Source organism: Lethenteron reissneri, chromosome 5, assembly GCF_015708825.2.
Source record: "Lethenteron reissneri isolate LAM-NWPU_2019-01 chromosome 5, ASM1570882v1, whole genome shotgun sequence".
Taxonomy (NCBI): Eukaryota; Metazoa; Chordata; class Hyperoartia; order Petromyzontiformes; family Petromyzontidae; genus Lethenteron; species Lethenteron reissneri.
Genome location: NC_083783.1, coordinates 2,740,255 through 2,758,738, shown reverse-complemented (window position 1 = coordinate 2,758,738; position 18,484 = coordinate 2,740,255). Strand labels below are relative to the sequence as shown.

General features: G+C 47.5%; 1 protein-coding gene and 2 long non-coding RNA genes across 5 annotated transcripts in view; all 3 read right to left on the bottom strand.

The window, feature by feature from the left end:
* Window positions 1-18,484, bottom strand: part of LOC133351212 (cubilin-like) — a 212,696-nt gene that overhangs the window by 76,347 nt on the left and 117,865 nt on the right. Inside the window, exons 26-27 of one of the 3 annotated variants that reach the window (XM_061566298.1) lie at window positions 18,171-18,316; window positions 17,417-17,744 (exon numbers count right to left, since the gene is read on the bottom strand). The exons of the other annotated variants lie outside the window; for them this stretch is intronic. Coding sequence (XP_061422282.1) covers window positions 17,571-17,744; window positions 18,171-18,316 — 320 coding nt within the window. The 3' untranslated portion in view covers window positions 17,417-17,570. Of the gene's footprint in view, window positions 1-17,416; window positions 17,745-18,170; window positions 18,317-18,484 lie in introns of those variants that run through there. 3 annotated transcript variants of the gene reach the window in all.
* On the bottom strand, window positions 2,393-4,023 carry LOC133351268 (uncharacterized). Its single transcript, XR_009756166.1, has 3 exons — window positions 3,788-4,023; window positions 3,501-3,570; window positions 2,393-2,419 (listed from the first exon to the last, which is right to left on the bottom strand). It is a non-coding gene; the product is annotated as an uncharacterized LOC133351268 (long non-coding RNA).
* LOC133351262 (uncharacterized) lies at window positions 5,414-6,940 on the bottom strand. Its single transcript, XR_009756165.1, has 3 exons — window positions 6,865-6,940; window positions 5,924-6,013; window positions 5,414-5,515 (listed from the first exon to the last, which is right to left on the bottom strand). It is a non-coding gene; the product is annotated as an uncharacterized LOC133351262 (long non-coding RNA).

The following is an 18,484-nucleotide window of genomic DNA, read 5'->3' as shown; positions in this document are numbered from 1 at the left end:
ATCCTTCCATCTAAAACTATTAAAACTAAACCATTACCAGGGGCAGACTAACCAGGGAACACACCTCCTTACGTGATACACGTGGGTAATGGATATGTAGTTACACATGTTAATTGTTCAGATATCATGATGTCACCCTCTGGCACAATGACACCCACCTTACATAATCGTCTGGTCAGCCAACTGAATGCGATGTGAGTGTTGGCGATTGTGTGAGTGTGTGCTCGCTAACAGCACTTTCCCCAAAAGTCTGTTAAGGCTTTACGTGGGATCTTTGTCTTTGTGATGTGTGTGAGTGGATGATGACTTGAGTGGGGTCAAGTAGCCTGCATGCCCAGCCACCGCAGGCCCAAGCAGTTTCTTGTTAATCAGAGGGGGCGCCTAAATGGGTGTGGCACAGGCCAGATAAGAGATGGACTGAGGGGGTACAGAAGGATGTGGAGTAGATTGGACTTGCTGGTGACCGGTATCAGCGGTGTCAAGACCGGCCTCTGTGGAGGAGGTTCGTGAAGGACGCTTCTGGGGAGATGTAGGCAGTCAGCCTCTACCAACAACAGAGGGCAGAGGAGCGATGCTTACAACCGCGAGCACAGTGCAGCAAGTTGGGACAGTAAGGGGCACAGGTGGTGCATTTGTCAGACATCTCAGTCAACCCACGGCACTTGGATCTGTTCCGTTAACTACCAGTGAGCCTTCGACACTATACGTGGCCTCAAAATACGCCTTTCATGGTGCAGGCGTTGTGGTGACATCACCACCACTTAGTGGTGAGCAGCGGCTGCTGTTGTTGGGGAATAACTTCATGGGGACCGGTGGCACAGTGGTTAGCGCACTGTTCTGTGAACCTGGCAAATGGAGTTCAATGCCCACTTAATACCAATAACAGTGGTGCATATTTTAACAGGTCTTGGGCCTTCACGAGGTAGACTCAGCCTTAAAATGAGGTACAGTACATAATACTGATGCTATAATAAAATTGTATAAAATGGTTACAATCTGTATTATCGCTTTTACCAATACCCCAATGAAGCCCTCATACTTAAGTAATAAGGGTGTTGGAAACTGATTCTTCAAGTGAGCGCTAAGCGAGGTCGGTCTGTACTGAGTACACCGCGATCCAGAGAGATACACCATTAAATTCAGTCACCAAACAAGAACGCTTTTTTTTTTTATGTCACAACTACAGCCAAAATGTATAATATAATGAATATGTATTTACATTTATAATACAGAAAATCACGGTTTTGATACAAAAATAAATGTTGTGGTCAGGGTCCATTTGGTGGGGCGCTGGTTCTGGATGACGCCTCATCACAGAAACGCCTCCCCCGGAATCTTCCCTGCTTCCTGACGACGGGAAACGATGATTGGCGACCGTGCAGGAGCCGCAGCCAAAACCGGAGCAGCGATTGCGATGAGGGAATGAGGAGAGGTGGGAGCAGAGTGGAGAGGGAGACAAGCGGCATCATTAGCGACGGTCGCCAAAATGTGAACACGCCGGTGCAATTGCGATTACGTGTGTCGGTCAGGATTGCGGGCGGCGCGGTACTCACGTAGAGGTGGATGAAGTCGTCGGCCGCTTTGGAGAAATCCCAATTGTTCTGCTCCAGGCATCTGTGGAGGCGAGCGCAGACAGGAGGCAAACAGAACGTCAGTGCCTTGTTTCCACAGTCCAGCTTGCAAGTCTAGTGCCTGGGCTGTGGACCAGATTCCTATGGCCACCTGAAACGGGTTCATGCCAGCTCCCGGTGAGAATCGACCGTGCAGCCCCATTACACAGTGCCGTTTGGCTCGCTTCCCTATGGGAGCCGCACGCTTGGAATAGTGCTGTCGCGAGATCACGGGGTAAATTCAGCAGAGATGCACCGTCAAGTCGCCCCTCACTCGAGTCGACTTTATGGCCATGTGTTTGTACAAAAATTGTTGAAACGTACAAAAAATTTTCGTTTAAACTCGGGACCGGAGTAAGCCACCTCAAGCGTACATTGTCTCCTTAATAATCTTTACAAAATGACTGACGCTTTCCTCTAGCTGTGGACAAAAGGGGTAGGGGGGAGTGAAGGGGCAGGAAGGACGTAACAGTCCCGAGTCCAAATACCCTGGTGCCCCTCTAAGGGTTTGGCAGAATAAATGGCTCCTGCTGGACTGTGTCTGATTACTCTTGCAATGAAGCATGACATCATGCGTGTGTGCACATGTGTGTGGCTGTAAGAGAGTCCCACGTGCTCTCGCCCACCTTTGTGACCACTTCGGTGTCATGTGGGATTTTTCTGCGAACGAATTGACTATCTCCTGCTGAGACAAGGTGAGCGCAGTAAGCGGGCAGCTGCTGGACGTCGCTGGTGTTGAGGCGAATGCAGGGGGCATCTCACTTGCAAGAGCTTCGCGGATGAACATCCGCTCACTCGCGACAGACGGCCTGCAGAGTGTCAACACAAGCAGGTCAATAAAAATAATAACACATTAGTTAAACAGCAAGCTAATGGAGCACCTGAAGAAAACACATGGGCAAGGGGTCAAAACTCTATCCTATACAGAAGACAAGATGGAGATTAGTCCACACTTGCTGTACTGCCTTGAAGTTGATTGGTCCACACCCGAAACAGCTTTTCTTAGAGCCTAGTCTCCATTGGTGTTGGACCAGATGACACCAAAAGGCGTCACTTCAAGGACAGTGCATATCATTATCATCATCAGAGTTGTTTCTTTTTGTTTGCATTTTGACTGCTTGTGTTGTGGTTATTGCAAACATGATGCCTTGTATAAAGGTGTCAGTTTTTGTACCAGTTGAAAGGGTAAAAACCTATGACTTGTTTAATGCTGTTGTTGACTCCACATTAGCGGAACTCAACCATCGTTTTTCTCCCGATGCCTGTGAACTGCTCAGTAAGATCCCTTACCTCGACCCAGTTGACAACTTCGAATCGTACCAGTTAAATCAAGAGCAGATCATTGAGTTGGTGGCAATGTACAAGGCCGATTTTCGAGAGCTGGATCTGACTTCGCTTAAACAGGAACTTGTTGAGTTTGTCATGTTCACAGGTGACGAGGAGAATGCCGCCGTATTTGAACCAGTCAAATCTAATCTGAAGCAACTGAGCATCGTTTTCTACAAGCACAAACTTGTAAGCATATTTCCTCAGTTGTATAAGCTCATTCGACTGATCTTGACTCTCCCGATCTCTACGGCCACCACCGAGCGCGCAATCTCCGCCATGAAAATCTTGAAGACGCGGCTGCGCACCAGCATGAGCGAAGACTGGATGGCCGACTTGATGGTGATATACATCGAGAAGGCTATCGCGAAGTCCCTCGATCTCTCCGATATTGTCCAGCAGTTGATGAGCATGTCAGCTCGCCGCGTTCAAATCCAATAAATTGTTTTTATACATTTGTGGCACCCATTGGAAAACATTCACTGGATATCTCAGAATATTGAAGTCAGCCCCCGCAAAGTCAAAATCCTGGCACCGCCCCTGGTCATGGTGCAAGTGACTCACCTGCCGTCCATGGTTGGCACCAATTGCACCACCCGCCAAAACATCTTCACAGACTCTTGGCAATTCTTGGCTGAGGATCGACACACGACAAAGGTGCACGGGCGTCAAGAGAGAGCCACGCCATTAGCATAAACCGCATGGCAGGATCAATTAGAATGGTGAGGTGGTGCTTATGGCAGGCAGTGCAGAATGCACCTGGTGTAGTTAAATGCAATGTCAGTGATGCTGTTGATGATGCTACTGCTGATGACAAAGCTGATGGTGAATGTGACTATGCAAATACTCACTCTCTTTGAAGAAGCCGTGCACGGTGAAGTTGACCTGGGTATCCTGTAAAGTGAGAGTCACAAGTAAACACGACGGCCCATCATTTCTAAGCAACCCAAGAGGTGGAGACTGCAGGGGTTGGGTCTCGGCCAGGGTTAGTGCTGTGGCTAGAGTAAGTGTGAGTCTTGGCTTGTGTTAGTGTCAAGGTTTGAGAGAGAGAGATGTTGCTAGAGATCATAATATGATCGAGTGTCAAGGCTCGGGATAATGTATATTTAAGGCCAAGAAGATGGCTTTAATCTCTCTTAAGAGTTACGTTTCACGTATTTGACTCGTACTGAAGCGACAGCTTCTTTGTCTTTCTTTGGTTCTTTATTAACTTGTATAGTTCCACATCTCTTCCGTCAACATCACTCAATGTCCCTCCGCTCGCTCGCTGCGCTCCGCTGGCTTCGCTGGCTTCGCTCGCTCTCCTTCTGCTCCTCCAGCGATTCTCCTCTCCGCTCTCTCTCTCCAGCTCGGCTGCTCTTTATTAACTTTGTCGTCCCACTCCGTCGTAACTCTCCGTCGTCTCTCTCTCCAACAAGGTCCGTTACTCCGCTGCTATCCTACGCTGTACTCGCTCCATCCACTGCTACTCTATACTGTATTCTCTCTATCCACTGCCACCGTATACTGTATTCTCTCTACCCACTGCTACCTTATACTGCACTCTTTCTATCCACTGCTACGCTATGCTATACTCACTCTATCCGCTGCTCCGTCTCTCCATCCGTTCGTATCTCGTCCCAGGCACCAACTCCCGTTTCACTCTATCATCTCACCCTTTATCCCCGAACCAATTACCCTTCATAAATTAGGTCATCCCCCGCGACGCCACTCGCCCCCAGTCCCCGGTGCCACGTGGCGTTGTTGTTGCAGACGCGCCGGCGCCAATGTCAGACAACCGTCTCTCTCATCCAATCAGCGCCCTGCGTCCTCAATTACCCCCGGCCACCTGCAGCCCCCTTAACTATCACGCCACCTTAATTGGTACGACAACAACGGCTAGCCAATCAGCGCCCTGTGTCCTCGTTCGCCCTCACTGTCCGCCACATGCGCGTATATCGACCCAGCGCGTGACACTTGTTTCGAGCCCTACACACGTAATTCACGTTAAATATTGTAGCAAGCTAAAGGTGAACATATTTACATAATCATCAGGGTATCAAAGAATAAGTCAAAATAATTATAGTAAAAATTCTAAGCATAAATTGTGGGCTTGTGCACAGGAAAGGTTTGTAACTCAGGCCACATAAGCTCAGCAATTTGTGTTTAAGCAGAGCCAGCGGCTATGCCAATGAGGGCGTTTTGGTACAAGGCCACAGTTGGCTCACCGTGCCACGGCTGACGGTGGTGGTGAAGGAGGACATATCGTGATGCTTGTGCGTCAGCTCTTTGATGAAGTCCTCCGCCGTCAGCCGCTCGCACTTGAGCTGTGCTGTAGGATGAGGGGGCAGGAGGGCAACAAAACTGTGGTGATGTGCGTGGCGACAGATATGCACATGTTAAACTTCTTTTGCACTGTACAAAGTCAACTGTTGCATCGGAGGTGCGGAGCAAGGAGAAAAAAACTGCATGGCGCACGGTGACAGAATGACATGAGCGGCGACACAGTGACGCGCGGATCTGCAAACATCGCTCATGACCAACACTCACGTGAATCTTCCGGGGTCGGCTTGTCTGTACCCTCCTCTCCCAGGCTGCTCCTGGAGGTGGAAACGAGATCCGGAGCATTAGGAAACGGAGTGGCTACACTCGCATCCACAAGTGTGCTTTAATTTCCGTGTTTTCGCAGAGCATTTCTTCTGGTATCGTTGCAGAAACTGATGATTTAATTCCAGTTTTAGAAGCCATATTTCATTTCGAAGCATTTAAAGCAAGCTTCTGATTCGCTGCTTGCGGCTATGTGAAAAAACCTCCGCACGTTTCAGCGCACTTTAAATGGCCTCTTTTATGACGCTATAGAAGTTGTCATTAATGCTTATAACTGCCTGTACCGATGATAAGCAATGTAACCCGGTCTCTCGAGAGTGGTCTGTGGCAAATACCAATTCATCCTTTCATGTGACAGCCTTGCTGGCCAGTTTGTACGTGTGTGTGTGTTTTTTGCTCACTCTAAGGGGGTGTAGATGGTGATGAGGGCATCCTTATGATACTTCTTGAGCAGACCCTCGCGGTCTGCGGTATCATAAAGACCGTAGTACCTGCCAATGCACACACAACGCACTTTAAATCACCGAGTGTGTCGCGATCCATCGATTCATAATATAAACTCAACTCTTTTGTTCACGATGCAAGTATACAGTCGTGCTTGTGATGATAAAAGAGTAACAATGAATTGTTGCAGAAATAATGGGATGATGCGGTGGTGTAACGGTTATTACTCTGGGCTTCCAAATCAGAGGTTGCCAGTGTAATGTCCTGTAAGCGAACGTTGAAGCAAAGGTGCAAACTGATTGAATCCCCCCACCTCTGTCCAGCCAGCTGTCCACCACAGTTCAATTGGCAGTGTTGGGGTCAAGTGTGGGTACTCCATACCCTTCCAAGATGTCCGGCCATTGTGGAAGACTAGGCCAAATACACGATAGAGGGTTCTTTACAACTCCCTCTAGTGGAGTAGAAGGCGCAAGGAATTACAGGGCTGCACTTCTATATACAATGATAAATTCATGATAGAATTAAGGTAATGGGACTAATCTGTAGAGGGAAGGCAGTACAACCGGAAACGGTAATAATAAGAGACACGTGGATTAAACAACGTATGCAGCGTAAGGAAACCATTCTAACTGATAAGAAAAGTAAGTGGGCTTGAGCAGAACACACTGGCATAAGGAATAATAGCCATTAATATAGACTGACTGAGTGACATCCAAGGGAGGGAACATGCCTAAGGGCAAGGCAGTCCAGGAGTTGGAGCGAATAAATGAGCTTGTCTATAGATTGTAGGTAGGTTATTCCATTGCAGGGCAGTTGTATAGTGATGGCTTAGGGAAGCATAGGCTGGGATACCCTAGTGTCTGTGTGAGTGAGTGCGGGGAATTGGAAGGCTCCTTACTCCTTGAGGAAGTTCGCGATGAGGCCTTGAATGTCGGCTGAGGTGGGGGGCAGTGGGGTGGGTGGCAGAGCTGTGGGAGGCTGAGCCTTGGGTGGCAGAGGTGTGGGTGGCAGAGCGATGGGAGGCTGAGCTGTGGGTGGCAGAGGTGTGGGTGGCAGAGCGATGGGAGGCTGAGCTGTGGGTGGCAGAGGTGTGGGTGGCAGAGCCATGGGAGGCCGATCTTCGCGAGCCATGGGAGGCCGATCTTCGCGAGGCTGAGCCTTGCGAGGTCGAGCCGTGGGTGGCACAACTGTGGGAAGCTGAGCAGTGGGAAGCTGATCCTTGGGTGGCAGAGTTGTGAGTGGCAAAGGTGTGGTTGGCACAACTGTGAGAAGCTGAGCAGTGGGAAGCCGATCCTTGGGTGGCAGAGTTGTGGGTGGCACAGCGATGGGTGACACAGCCATGAGAGGCTGAGCTATGGGAGGCCGCGCAGTCGGAGGCTGAGCAGAGGGTGCCATGACTTTGGGCACCATCATGGACATGGATGCGGGTGGCTGTGCCAGCTCAGCTTCTTCCTGTTGGTAACAAACAATGATGGTAATGAAGGTGATTATGATTATGTGAGTGGTGGTGCTGGTGGTGATGAAGTTAATGCCAATGGTGAGGGTGATGGTGTTGAGAGTAATGATAGTAGATGTGATGATGAAGGTAGTGGTGGTCATAACGTCCAATGTACTAACACGTACAATCTGGTGTACCAACACAATCTGATGTATCAACACGTGCACATTCTGATGTACCAACACACGTAAATAATCTGATATACCAACATACAATCTGATGTACCAATACATACACACAATTACAAATACCAACACGGTGAGAGCATAGCAGCCGCGTGCCGGCTGTACGCATGGCCTCCTCACCTCGATCAGCCGCCGGTCGTCCTTCGTTAGGTCCGCAGCGAGCAGAGGCGGTGGGCCCAGGACTGGGCGCATCAAGACGATGGCCTGCAACACGGACAAAGCAGCGACACCGATCAGCTGGCCGCCGGCACGCCGGCTCCCTCCCATGTGGATCACCTTACCTCGTTAGCCCGACAGGGATGCGACGATGCTCCCATTCGCTCGCGAAAGTTGCATCAAATTATGCGTGGGCATGTCTGTGTGTATGTGTCACAATTCTAGTGCATGTTGTGCAACCAGGTGAGAGAACCCAAGAGACTAGGATATGCTGAATTTTCCACAGTGACCCCGGTAACCAATCACGTGTAAAGTATTGGATTTGCATTCAGTTTCAGTATGCTGTTTCATTGTTGTACCTAGGGGGAAAGAGGGCAGCAATTTGGCAAATGGATCAAAGACAATTGTAAAAATTAGACGGGAATAATGGGAAGCAGTAAAAACGAGATGAAAATTACATGAAAAAATAAATTGATTTTTTAAATGAATCTCGGCTTCCACCAACAATTCAATGAGTTTGATGATTTATGACTTTTTTTACGATTTCCAGTGCTGGAATCTCTCATAGCTGCGGGTGCTCACACGGTATATGAGCTATTCAACCCGAAATAAAATTATTCTTACACGTGTAACTAAACGCATGCATTGTGTGCTGAAATGCATTTAACCCATGCATAATTGCACACCTATTGGCCTAGCACTCCAGTCCACTCCGGCTGTCTTTCCAGCCATCCCAGGGGATTTCAATGGAACAACCGAGTAACCTCTTGGGGCCACTATGAAAGGCTACATGAGGATAATAATGATGCCCTCTCATTATCCAGGAGAGTCTTTCTCAGCCTCAAGACTGTTCTTCACGAGGATCCTGTATTAGGATTGTTCGGCAAATTCCCTGAATGAGCATTTAGGTTGGAGGCAGAAGCTGCACTGTCCGGGGCAAAAACACGTACGCATTCAAGTCAAGTACGCTCAAAGTTCTGGACAGATATATTAAACAATCGATTGATATGCTGTGATCTCCTGGTCACACTTCAGTTGAAGGGGGGGGGGGGCTATAAACAACTGATGTAACTTTTACAGCTCATATAGCGGTTGGCCTATCGCCTCCTGCCTCCCCGACGCACTCACCCTATAGTTGTCGGGAAAGACAATTTTCCGTGACAGCGCCTTGAGGTTCAAGGCCGCCATGTAGTTAGCCACATAGAATGTTGCCATGTCTCCCTCAAAGTGGAACTGAGAAGAACACACACACAGACACAATATTGCAGAGAGGCACAGTATTGTCATCAGTGGTGTAGCGTGGTGGCCATGGTCCCATTGATGGACGAGATTTCTCATGCACAGCCCCTACCGTTTGGAATACCCTCCCACTCCACATCTGACAAATCGACACCATCACTTTGTTATTCAAATACAAGATCATACGGTGATGAATAGGAAATCACATTTTGGACATTTGACCAATTGGTTAAACAGAGGATAGTTAAACCCAGGATGGATTGTAGGCAGTCCAGCTTGAACACATCGCTCAATCTCTCGCGCTCATACCTGCAACGGAGTGAAGGACGTGCAGCAGCCCTGCTGCAGGAACTGCAGAAGCCCCTCCTTGCCGTACTTCCTTCCAAAAGGAATCTGGGGACACAAGAAGCAGTGGCAAGGGGTGAACAATAATAATGCTTTCCTTTTATATAGCATCATTCATGCTAAAAGCATCCCACAACGTTGGACATTAATTATTTTTTGGACCAAATCCCACATACATCCAATGCCAAGCAATGAATAAACAAATTAAGGAATGGCACCAAAACAAAAGGCACAAACAACAAAAAAGTTGTCCCAACAAAAACATTAGTCCATGAGGTCATATCCCAGACCCACAATCCCAAATTTCCTACCAAGCCAACAAGACCCCAAGCAATGTGTTAGCCTGCACGTGTACGTGTGTCTGCGGGGAGTGCTGGCTCAGTGGTTTGCACACTGCCCTACAAACCCTGGCCACCCAAGTTCAATTCCCGCTCATGGCCAAAAAAAGTGAAGACTAATCTGATCCGGTTGTTGGCCTCACTTAGGTCGACTCAGCCTTAAATGAGGAGCTGGTGTCATGTGTAAACATGAGCACTGAGGAAACAAAGACGGTCGGGTGTGGTGCCAACCACACCATCCCCTCAGGTGCTATGCTGGCCTTAAAAGGTGTCCACGAACAGCACCTGCCCCAACAGTTTGCTAAAGACTATACGGGGGATTGTCCTTGTTACCCCCCTTTGGATCTGCCACTATTATTATTATAATGCGTTTTTATGCAGGAGAGCTCAATACTCTTTTTGTGGAGGGTCCTTCCATGTTTTTTGCAAAAGAAACATGGAAGGAGAGGGCAATATTGCTATATGTCATCCCGATTGTGTAATTTGCAGTCATTTATCTTTATTCGGACCATAACGCCAGCATATGACATCACTGGATAATTAAGGTCCACTGTAAAGCAGACAGCACGTAGTATGTTTACCAATAACACCATGGAGATAACCACCGACTGTGTCCACATGTGTGCGGCCACTGCATTTACCGTGATCTGGTACCAAGTGGATGGTTCCTGGCTGATGTTGCACAACGGAGCACGGGACTCCGCCGACTCGGCCCGCGTCGTCACCGGTGGGACAACGCTCGGCCGCTGCCACCGATGGCCCTCGGGACCGGAGGTGGTGTGCGGCGGCGCAACACTTGCACCCAGCCTGCTCCACACTCTGATTGGAACACAACGAGAGGGCGCAGCGGTGAACGACGAGCCGAAGGCAGCCACGCGAGCGAAGCATGCGGTTCACTTAAACGGAGACCGTGTCAAGTTTGATTCATGTTAACGTCGGTAGTGAAGAGTCGTAAGCCACCGGCGAGGAGCTTCATTGGACAGAATGTAATCCATACATCGGCGAGTGTAAACAATATCTTGTAAATGATGAATATCTTGTAAATTTTGCGACCTCGTTGGGTGGTAGAGGGTTAACGTCAAGAATTACCACCACGTGGCCGAACACCAAAAACAAACGCGGATTCATTGTACTGGCTATGCCAACCTACACTTTAAATTAGGCTATGTCAAGGGTGCACCCAGGGCTTAAACTTCGATCTTACAAGTTGCTGGTAGACTACATCCGCTGACGTGTGGGATAGGGAAGAAACTCGTCAGTCAATAACATTGTGGCCTTAAAAAAATATATATATATAATAGGCGACGTTTTGGGCAATGGCCCTACGAAGAAGGCTGTTGGGGCAAAGTATTGTCAGCGAGCTATTAAAATATAACCATCACACAATGACAAGCACGACATCTGGCTGTCTTTGGCTGCTAATTCTTACATTACCAGGTACTATTTTTTTAAGCTGAGTCGACCTAGGAGAGACTAGGGACTGGTTATGCAGGCCAGGCATAGTCACAAACCGAACCTCTCCATAATAAAGGCTCAGTCTTTTGTTATGCAGCCTATTCATAGTCTCAAGCCGCACCTTTAATCATTGGAAAGATGTGATTAACCATGCAAAAAAGATTTAACTACACTTATTTGAACCATCTTATTTGACAGAAAACTATTGCAGGTTACTGATGGACAGCCAGTTGTTTCACCAGGTTTAGCTTTCTACCAGGTTTAGCTTTCTTCTTTTTTCACACTTTTATTATGTAGGCTAGGCGTAGTCACAAACCGAACCTCTCCATAATAACGGCTCAGTCTTTTGTTATGCAGTCTATTCATAGTCTCAAACCGCACCTTATCATAATAATAAAGAGTGGGCCATCCCTGCCCCCCCCCCCTCAACCATTATATATACAGAGTGGTATCTCCTGTAATCTCTCATTTACTTGATACAGCTGTCGGGCTGTGACGGTTCCACCTGAAGACGGAAGCTTGTGTTGCTTCCGAAACGTCGTGATTTTTATTTTATTTTACTTTTATTAATTTTAATGTTTTACCTACGTGACTTTACCGAAAAACACCTAAGAATATGAACTGGTTCAATTATTGCTCGTCACTGATGTTAGCCATGGCTGGGAATAAAACTCGGGTCAACCTGGTGTTGTTGTAGGGCAATGGGCCCCACTGCGCCACCACCTTGCACCCTGCTCGACACGGACACATGCACACACGTCGTGTGCACTCGCAGCTCTACTCACGATGGCCACTTGGAACTCGGTCCATCGGGGTTCTCATCCACCAGATGGGAGCGGCAGAGTGGGGAACGTGGGGAACGTGGGGAACGTGGGGAACGTTGTCGGCGTGGTCCACCTCTTCCTTGCTCCCCACCACCACCACTGCTGACAGTGCACATGCGGGACCCAATCGACTCCTCATCCACGGAGCATCGCACTCTCAGGGGGCTCCGGGACTTGTCGTGTCGTGGGGCCGCAGGCTTGGTCGCTGTCCGCTCGTCAGGAACTGCGCACACAAGAGGGGGGTGTGGGGGTTTGGAGGCAAGAATGCGTGGATCAGGGGCACCCCAGTGGCAGGATGTTAACTACCTCGCCTGTGATAGAGGAAGTCGTGGGTTTGATCCCAACCCTGATGCCTGCATATTTGAAGTTTGCACGTTCTTCCCGTGGCCATGTGAATTGTTCTCCGGGTCCTCCGATTTTTCCCTCCGCATGTAGAATCAATTTGCGTTTCGATTATTTGGCTGCTGTACATTTCCACACTTCGATAAGTCAATTCTTTGGGCTATCATTTGTGGCCAGGTCGCAAAAGAGCTTTATTGCTCAGTGGGCTTCAGTTTAGAATTTACGCGAAGGAATTGATGGTGGCGCAGAGACGCAATTAACTGTGTGGGGGGGGGGGGGAGCGAGAGAAGGGCTCGTGCAGACGGAAGGCGGCAGGATTGCAGCTGGGCAGGAGGAGGCAGGGAATTGACTGAGGACTGGAGGGGAGAGATTTGGCAGGAAAGGAGATTTGAGGAGTTTAGAGGAACCGTCTGGAAGGTTTGAGAAAGAGAATATATCAAGGGAGTGGTGCAGATGCGACCTCAGGTACGGGTACAGACCAACTCGCCTCATATCTCTACTCCACATACTCTCCGAACTTTTCCGTCTCATCTCACTCTACTCCACACACTCTCCTACCTCACCATATCATCTCTCTTCCACTCCACTCTCCTCACTCTCCCGTCTCATCTCACTCTACTCTACACACTCTCCTACCTCACCATATCTCTATTCCACTCCACTTTATTAACTCTCCCGTCTCTACTACACACACTACACACACTCTCCTAACTCTCCCGTCTCATCTATCTACTCCACACACTCTCTAAACTGTCCTGTCTCATCTCTCTACTCCACTCCACTCACTCTCCACCCTCTACTGATTCACCTCTCTACTCCACTCACCTCCAAAAACCACCGTCCGCATGCATAGACTGTGCTTGTGGTCCATCTCCATGGACTGCCGTCGCTTGGCAGCACTCTCCTCCTCCTCCGGGTCACGACCTCCTCGCTTGCGGCGCCGACCCCCTGCGCAGCAGCACCCAGAGATGTACCACCACTACGTCTGCCTCTACCCATCACTGAGATGTACCACCACTACGTCTGCCTCTACCCATCACTGAGAGGAACCACCACTACGTCTGCCTCTACCCATCACTGAGAGGAACCACCACTACGTCTGCCTCTACCCATCACTGAGATGTACCCACCACTACGTCTGCCTCTACCCATCACTGAGCTGTACCACCACCGCGTCTCCCTCTACCCATCACTGTGCCCCCACTCAGCTACCCCCCGGCTCTGTCGCTTGTGCTATGGGGCCGTCCGTAAATGATGTCACGCGATTTGGGACGTTTTTTGACCCCCCCCCCCCTTTCGTCACACGGCGTCACAAAAAGTCAGATCCCCCCCTCAAATATGACGTCACAAAGCTCTGCCCCCTTCCCCCCGCAAAACTGAAAATAAAACATGCTTCAAATCGCTTTAAACTATTGTCATTGTAGTGCGTATTTAATGTGGCGCTGCACTCTGATGTTGTAGGAGAAAACACGTATAAAAATGAGGCGTTGGAAAGCTTAAATTTAGCATAAAATTCACTTGAAAATATTCAACGCCTAACTAAAACTTCAGATGTTCAGAATATTACATTTAAATTATTTTATAATTATAAAATATAAAAAGTAATTAGAACTATAAAAAAATACTTGAAACTTTGTAGTAGAACGAAGCAAAATGGAGAGTACAATTATAACAATCACATATTCATTCCACAGAATGAAAAGTCCTGGTAGAATCACCAGAATCAAAATGTTGAATAACAATCATTAAAAAAATTAAAAATGTATGCTTCTCCATTCTCCCATGGAGAAGCAAAATGCTCCTTCATGGAATAAATAAAAGGTGACCTTAGTACATTTAAATGATCAAATAGTTAATAGTTAAAATTAATAAAAATGAGTGTTATAACAATTCTATATTTATTTAAAGTGGCGCTTTTTTGATGTGACGTCACATTCCTCACCCCCCGTCTCGTCACACATCGTCACAAATGTCTGACCCCGCCCCCTAGGTGTGTGACGTCATTTATGGACGGCCCCTATATGTGTGTTTATTTTACACGGATGATGAGTTGTTAGCCGTGTGTGTGGTGTGTAATAAAGTTTATCGTGTACATGTTAAACAACAGCTTCATAGCTCATCGGATTTTTCCAGGATAAAAAAACTGATTCTGATTTATTGGTGAGCGCTACGGCAGGTTGACCACACACACACAAACCTTGTGAGTTGGTCTTCATTGTAGCGCTGTTGATGTCCTGCTTGAAGATGTGTATCTTTATAAAGAAACAAATCCCTACAAGACGCGATGTAGAAGCAGATTGAGCGCCTCCTCTTCGGAACCAACGGCTTCTGTGGTGACGGTGGACCCCTGAGTCATACGTCACGTCCTACGTCATCGCGTGACGTAATAGAGTCGCCACGGGTCACGTGGGGGGCGCGCGTCTGTGAGATCACCACGTGCAGCCTGGCCGGGATGTCCAGGGCTGGTGGTCTCTAAACACGAACGCGTTCGTCAATCACTCGGCGGACTTGAATGGAAAATACATACAATGGGTGTCTAGTGCGGTGTCTAAACATCGCCATTGGGGAGGCAAAGGCGGTCGGGCGTAGTGCTGGCCACCCCCCCCCCCCCCTTTGTACGTGCAGGCTTTTAATAGGTGCTCGCAAACAGCACTTGCCCCAAATTTATGTTAAGGCTTTGTCTTTGTGTGTGGGGATCGGTAGTGTAGAAGGACAGGGAGAGATACAGAGAGTGTGAGAGAGGGACAGGGAGATACACAGATAGCGAGAGAGTGACAGAGAGAGACAGAGTGCGTGAAAGTGCGAGAGATGGACAGGGAGAGATCAGAGAGAGTTAGTTTTAGAGCGAGACAATAAGTGGTGTAGCAGAGAGTGCGATTGACAGAATGTGTGTGTGGAAAGAAGAGAGGGACAGAGAGTGTGCAATGTGATGGAGAGCGTCTGTTCTTGAGACAGAGCGTGAGACGGAGTGGATCATTGAGAGAGAATGAGAGAGGGACAAAGAGTGTGTGTTTGCGTGAGAGGGAGTGACACAGACACAGAAAAAGTGTGAGAGTTTGTGAGAGAAACAAATATGGGGAGCGGTAGTGTAGCGGTTAACGCGCTGCACTACCTGGCGAACCAAGTTCCGATTCCCGCTCAACGCCAACACCAGTGACGATAATCTGAACCGGTCCAGGACTTCCCCTAGGGCGACTCAGCCTAAAACGAGTACCTGGTGTGGTAAGCATCGCTACTGCGGAGACAAAGGCGGTTCGGTGTGGTGCTGGCCACCCAATACCCCCTTGTGGACTCTTCCGGCCTTAGTAGGTGCTCGCTACGAATAGATGATGCCTTAGCATCAGCCCCACAAACACAAAGTACCTGCCTGGGTATTTTATTTCATAAAATGCTCCATACCTGGATAGTGTGATGATGACGAGCTCCTGTTGTGGGAGCCCATGTCTCAATCCGAATCACTCGAGTGGCAGTATATTTTCATTATCTGTGGAACGCTGTGTAGAAGCATACTGGTCTATCACTTCAAAGCTCTGGGTTTTCTCCACCACAGTTATGTCGTCACTTCTCTATGCTTGCGAAATGTGGAGTCCTCGAATGGAACATCTGTGCCGGTATTAAACATTCAGGCTCGCCTGCCTACAATATATCCTGGGTTTAACCAAACGATTGTGTGAGAAGCTCACAGATCCTTCAAAGATATGGATGCATTCCCATCATCAGTGAGCCCCTCTGTCAAGCGAAGGCTGAGTTGTCTGGGTCATATATCCTGCATGCCCATCTACCGCATGCCGAATCAACTTCTGTTTGACTAGTTGGGTCTAAACAGGTGTGGCACAGGCTCGAAAAGAGATGGACTGATGTGGCACAAAATGATTTGGAACTGATTGGACTTGTTGATGCCTTGTGCCAGCAGTGTCACGATCGGCCCCTGCGGCGGAGGTTTTGATATAAAGTCGAATAACTTTTTATAATATCCCTAATCTCAAGATCTGACCAAAAGTCACCCAGGCACACACATGTTTAACTTTACACATTTTAATTCTTTATTCACCAGATTACGATTAAGCTGCATCGATTTCCAAATGCGTTAGATATATTACGGATTTTTGTAGCAAATAGTATGTCGCTTCGTGTAAATTAGTTTTTAAAAAGAAAGTTTACATTTCATGAGAGCAGCTTTCAGTCTTTCACATTATGAAGAATCATTGCCATTTTCCACCCCAACTAGTAACCATCTTACCAAATCAAATATGCCATGATTTTTGAATACCACAAAAACACTGTTAAAATGTTCATTTTGTATATATTTCCATGAAGTATTTTCTTCATTACATTTTTCTATAGTTTTCTTGCGCACACTATGATAATGTTTTTATATCAGGCCATTTACACAGAGGCGTCTCAGGTAACGTTCATGTGACAAGCTAATTGCATCACAAACTTGGTTTTTTTGCAGCCTCCTTGTGCAAAACCATTCTTATTTTTACATAATTAGTAAACCAAAACTCACAAACTCATGGGCTGTGTTGACCAGGGTAGGTGCATGTAAATCATCGACAACCTTGCCACGGACACACTCTTAGACAACCTCCATGAAGGACATTCTCCCTGTGGAACGCATCATCTCGTCTGGATGCGCTGATCATTGCAGTGGTCCCCTAAAAGATCCATAGATCGCCTCTGAGTACCCCTACTGCTCAACAGCCATTACAATTAACGTACGAGAGACGCGAATTCATGGCCCAGGTCAAAATATAACAAATAAATGCATCGTACATAGTTTAGACGGCACTTAATTTTGCTGTAATGTATAATCAGGTTGGGCTAAATATATTTTAAACCGTCCACGAATTGTCCATTGTGTCAATGTTGAAAGAATTAAGCAACATTGAAAAATAGAAAGTTCTGTATTCATCTCCTGCCAATGCCAACAATCACCCTTCCACCTTGGTCCAGTGGTTTTCACATCATACGCATTTTTGCTCTGCCAGGCTCTATTACAGGTGTTGCAAAACCAAAATACCATGTAAACAACTATCAGAGTTGTCTGATTCGACCCAAAACCTTTGTTCATCTATTGACTTGCAAACCTGGTTACATTCTGGTGCAGTTAAAATACAGTATTAAGCGATATAAATGAACATTTTAACAACAATTTACAATGAGTATTTTTTTACATATTGATTGTCTGCATTAATTATTTTGATTTACAGTTCCCATCATTAATATCCATGATCTATAATATTGTGTCGGTGAATCCAGTCCAATAATTTGGTGACCCTGTTGTAAACACGTGGCAGGTAAGCCCGTGCACAGCCATAGCCCCAGCTGGTGATTCCAGAGAGGTACCAGTGGCCGTTTGAGTCCTGGCAAACCAAGGGACCCCCAGAGTCTCCCTGCAACAGACACACACACGACACCAATGTTAGAAGTTGACTGACGAACAAGAAGGCCTGATGGAGCGATGATCACAATGATCCAGTATAAGCAATGGCATGTCATGATACCAAAGATGGGATGTCAAAAGGCCTGATAAGTAGGTTTAAATGTTCAGTGCAAAGAGCAGTACAGCTGAGGCCAGCTTGAAATCTTCAATGGGACTGGGATCCTAAATGATGACATTGTTGTTGAAGGTCCAGTTGATGTTGGCCCACCCACACTCCTTCCAGTAAATTGTCACCAAAATGTGTTCCTGAATTGACTGGAGAAGTTTGCTTTCCAAGTTCCCCCTGCTGGAACATAATTGGGCCCATAGTCGTCATGTGCTCCCGCTGGTTATAAGGCAAGAGAGTTGCATCTTGTTGGTTGTTATCGCAGCTCACCTGGCAGGTGTCCACCCCTCCTTCGAGGTACCCTGCACACAGCATCCTGTTGGTGATTAGAGATGGGCTGTAGGCCTGCGGCCCTGGGGTGAGGCACGTTTTGAAGATCTCTACTGAAGCCTCATGAAGCCGGTCGGGTGTGTAGCCTGTTAAGTACAAGAATTCGTGTTGGAAACCGTGTACCCTTTATGCTTATTAAAGTACTATATTTGATCAAGACTTAGATCGTACTTTCTTTAACAACATAGCACCTATATTCTTGGGTCTTTCGGTAAAGTCACGTAGAAGTGAAATAATAAAATAATATAAATATA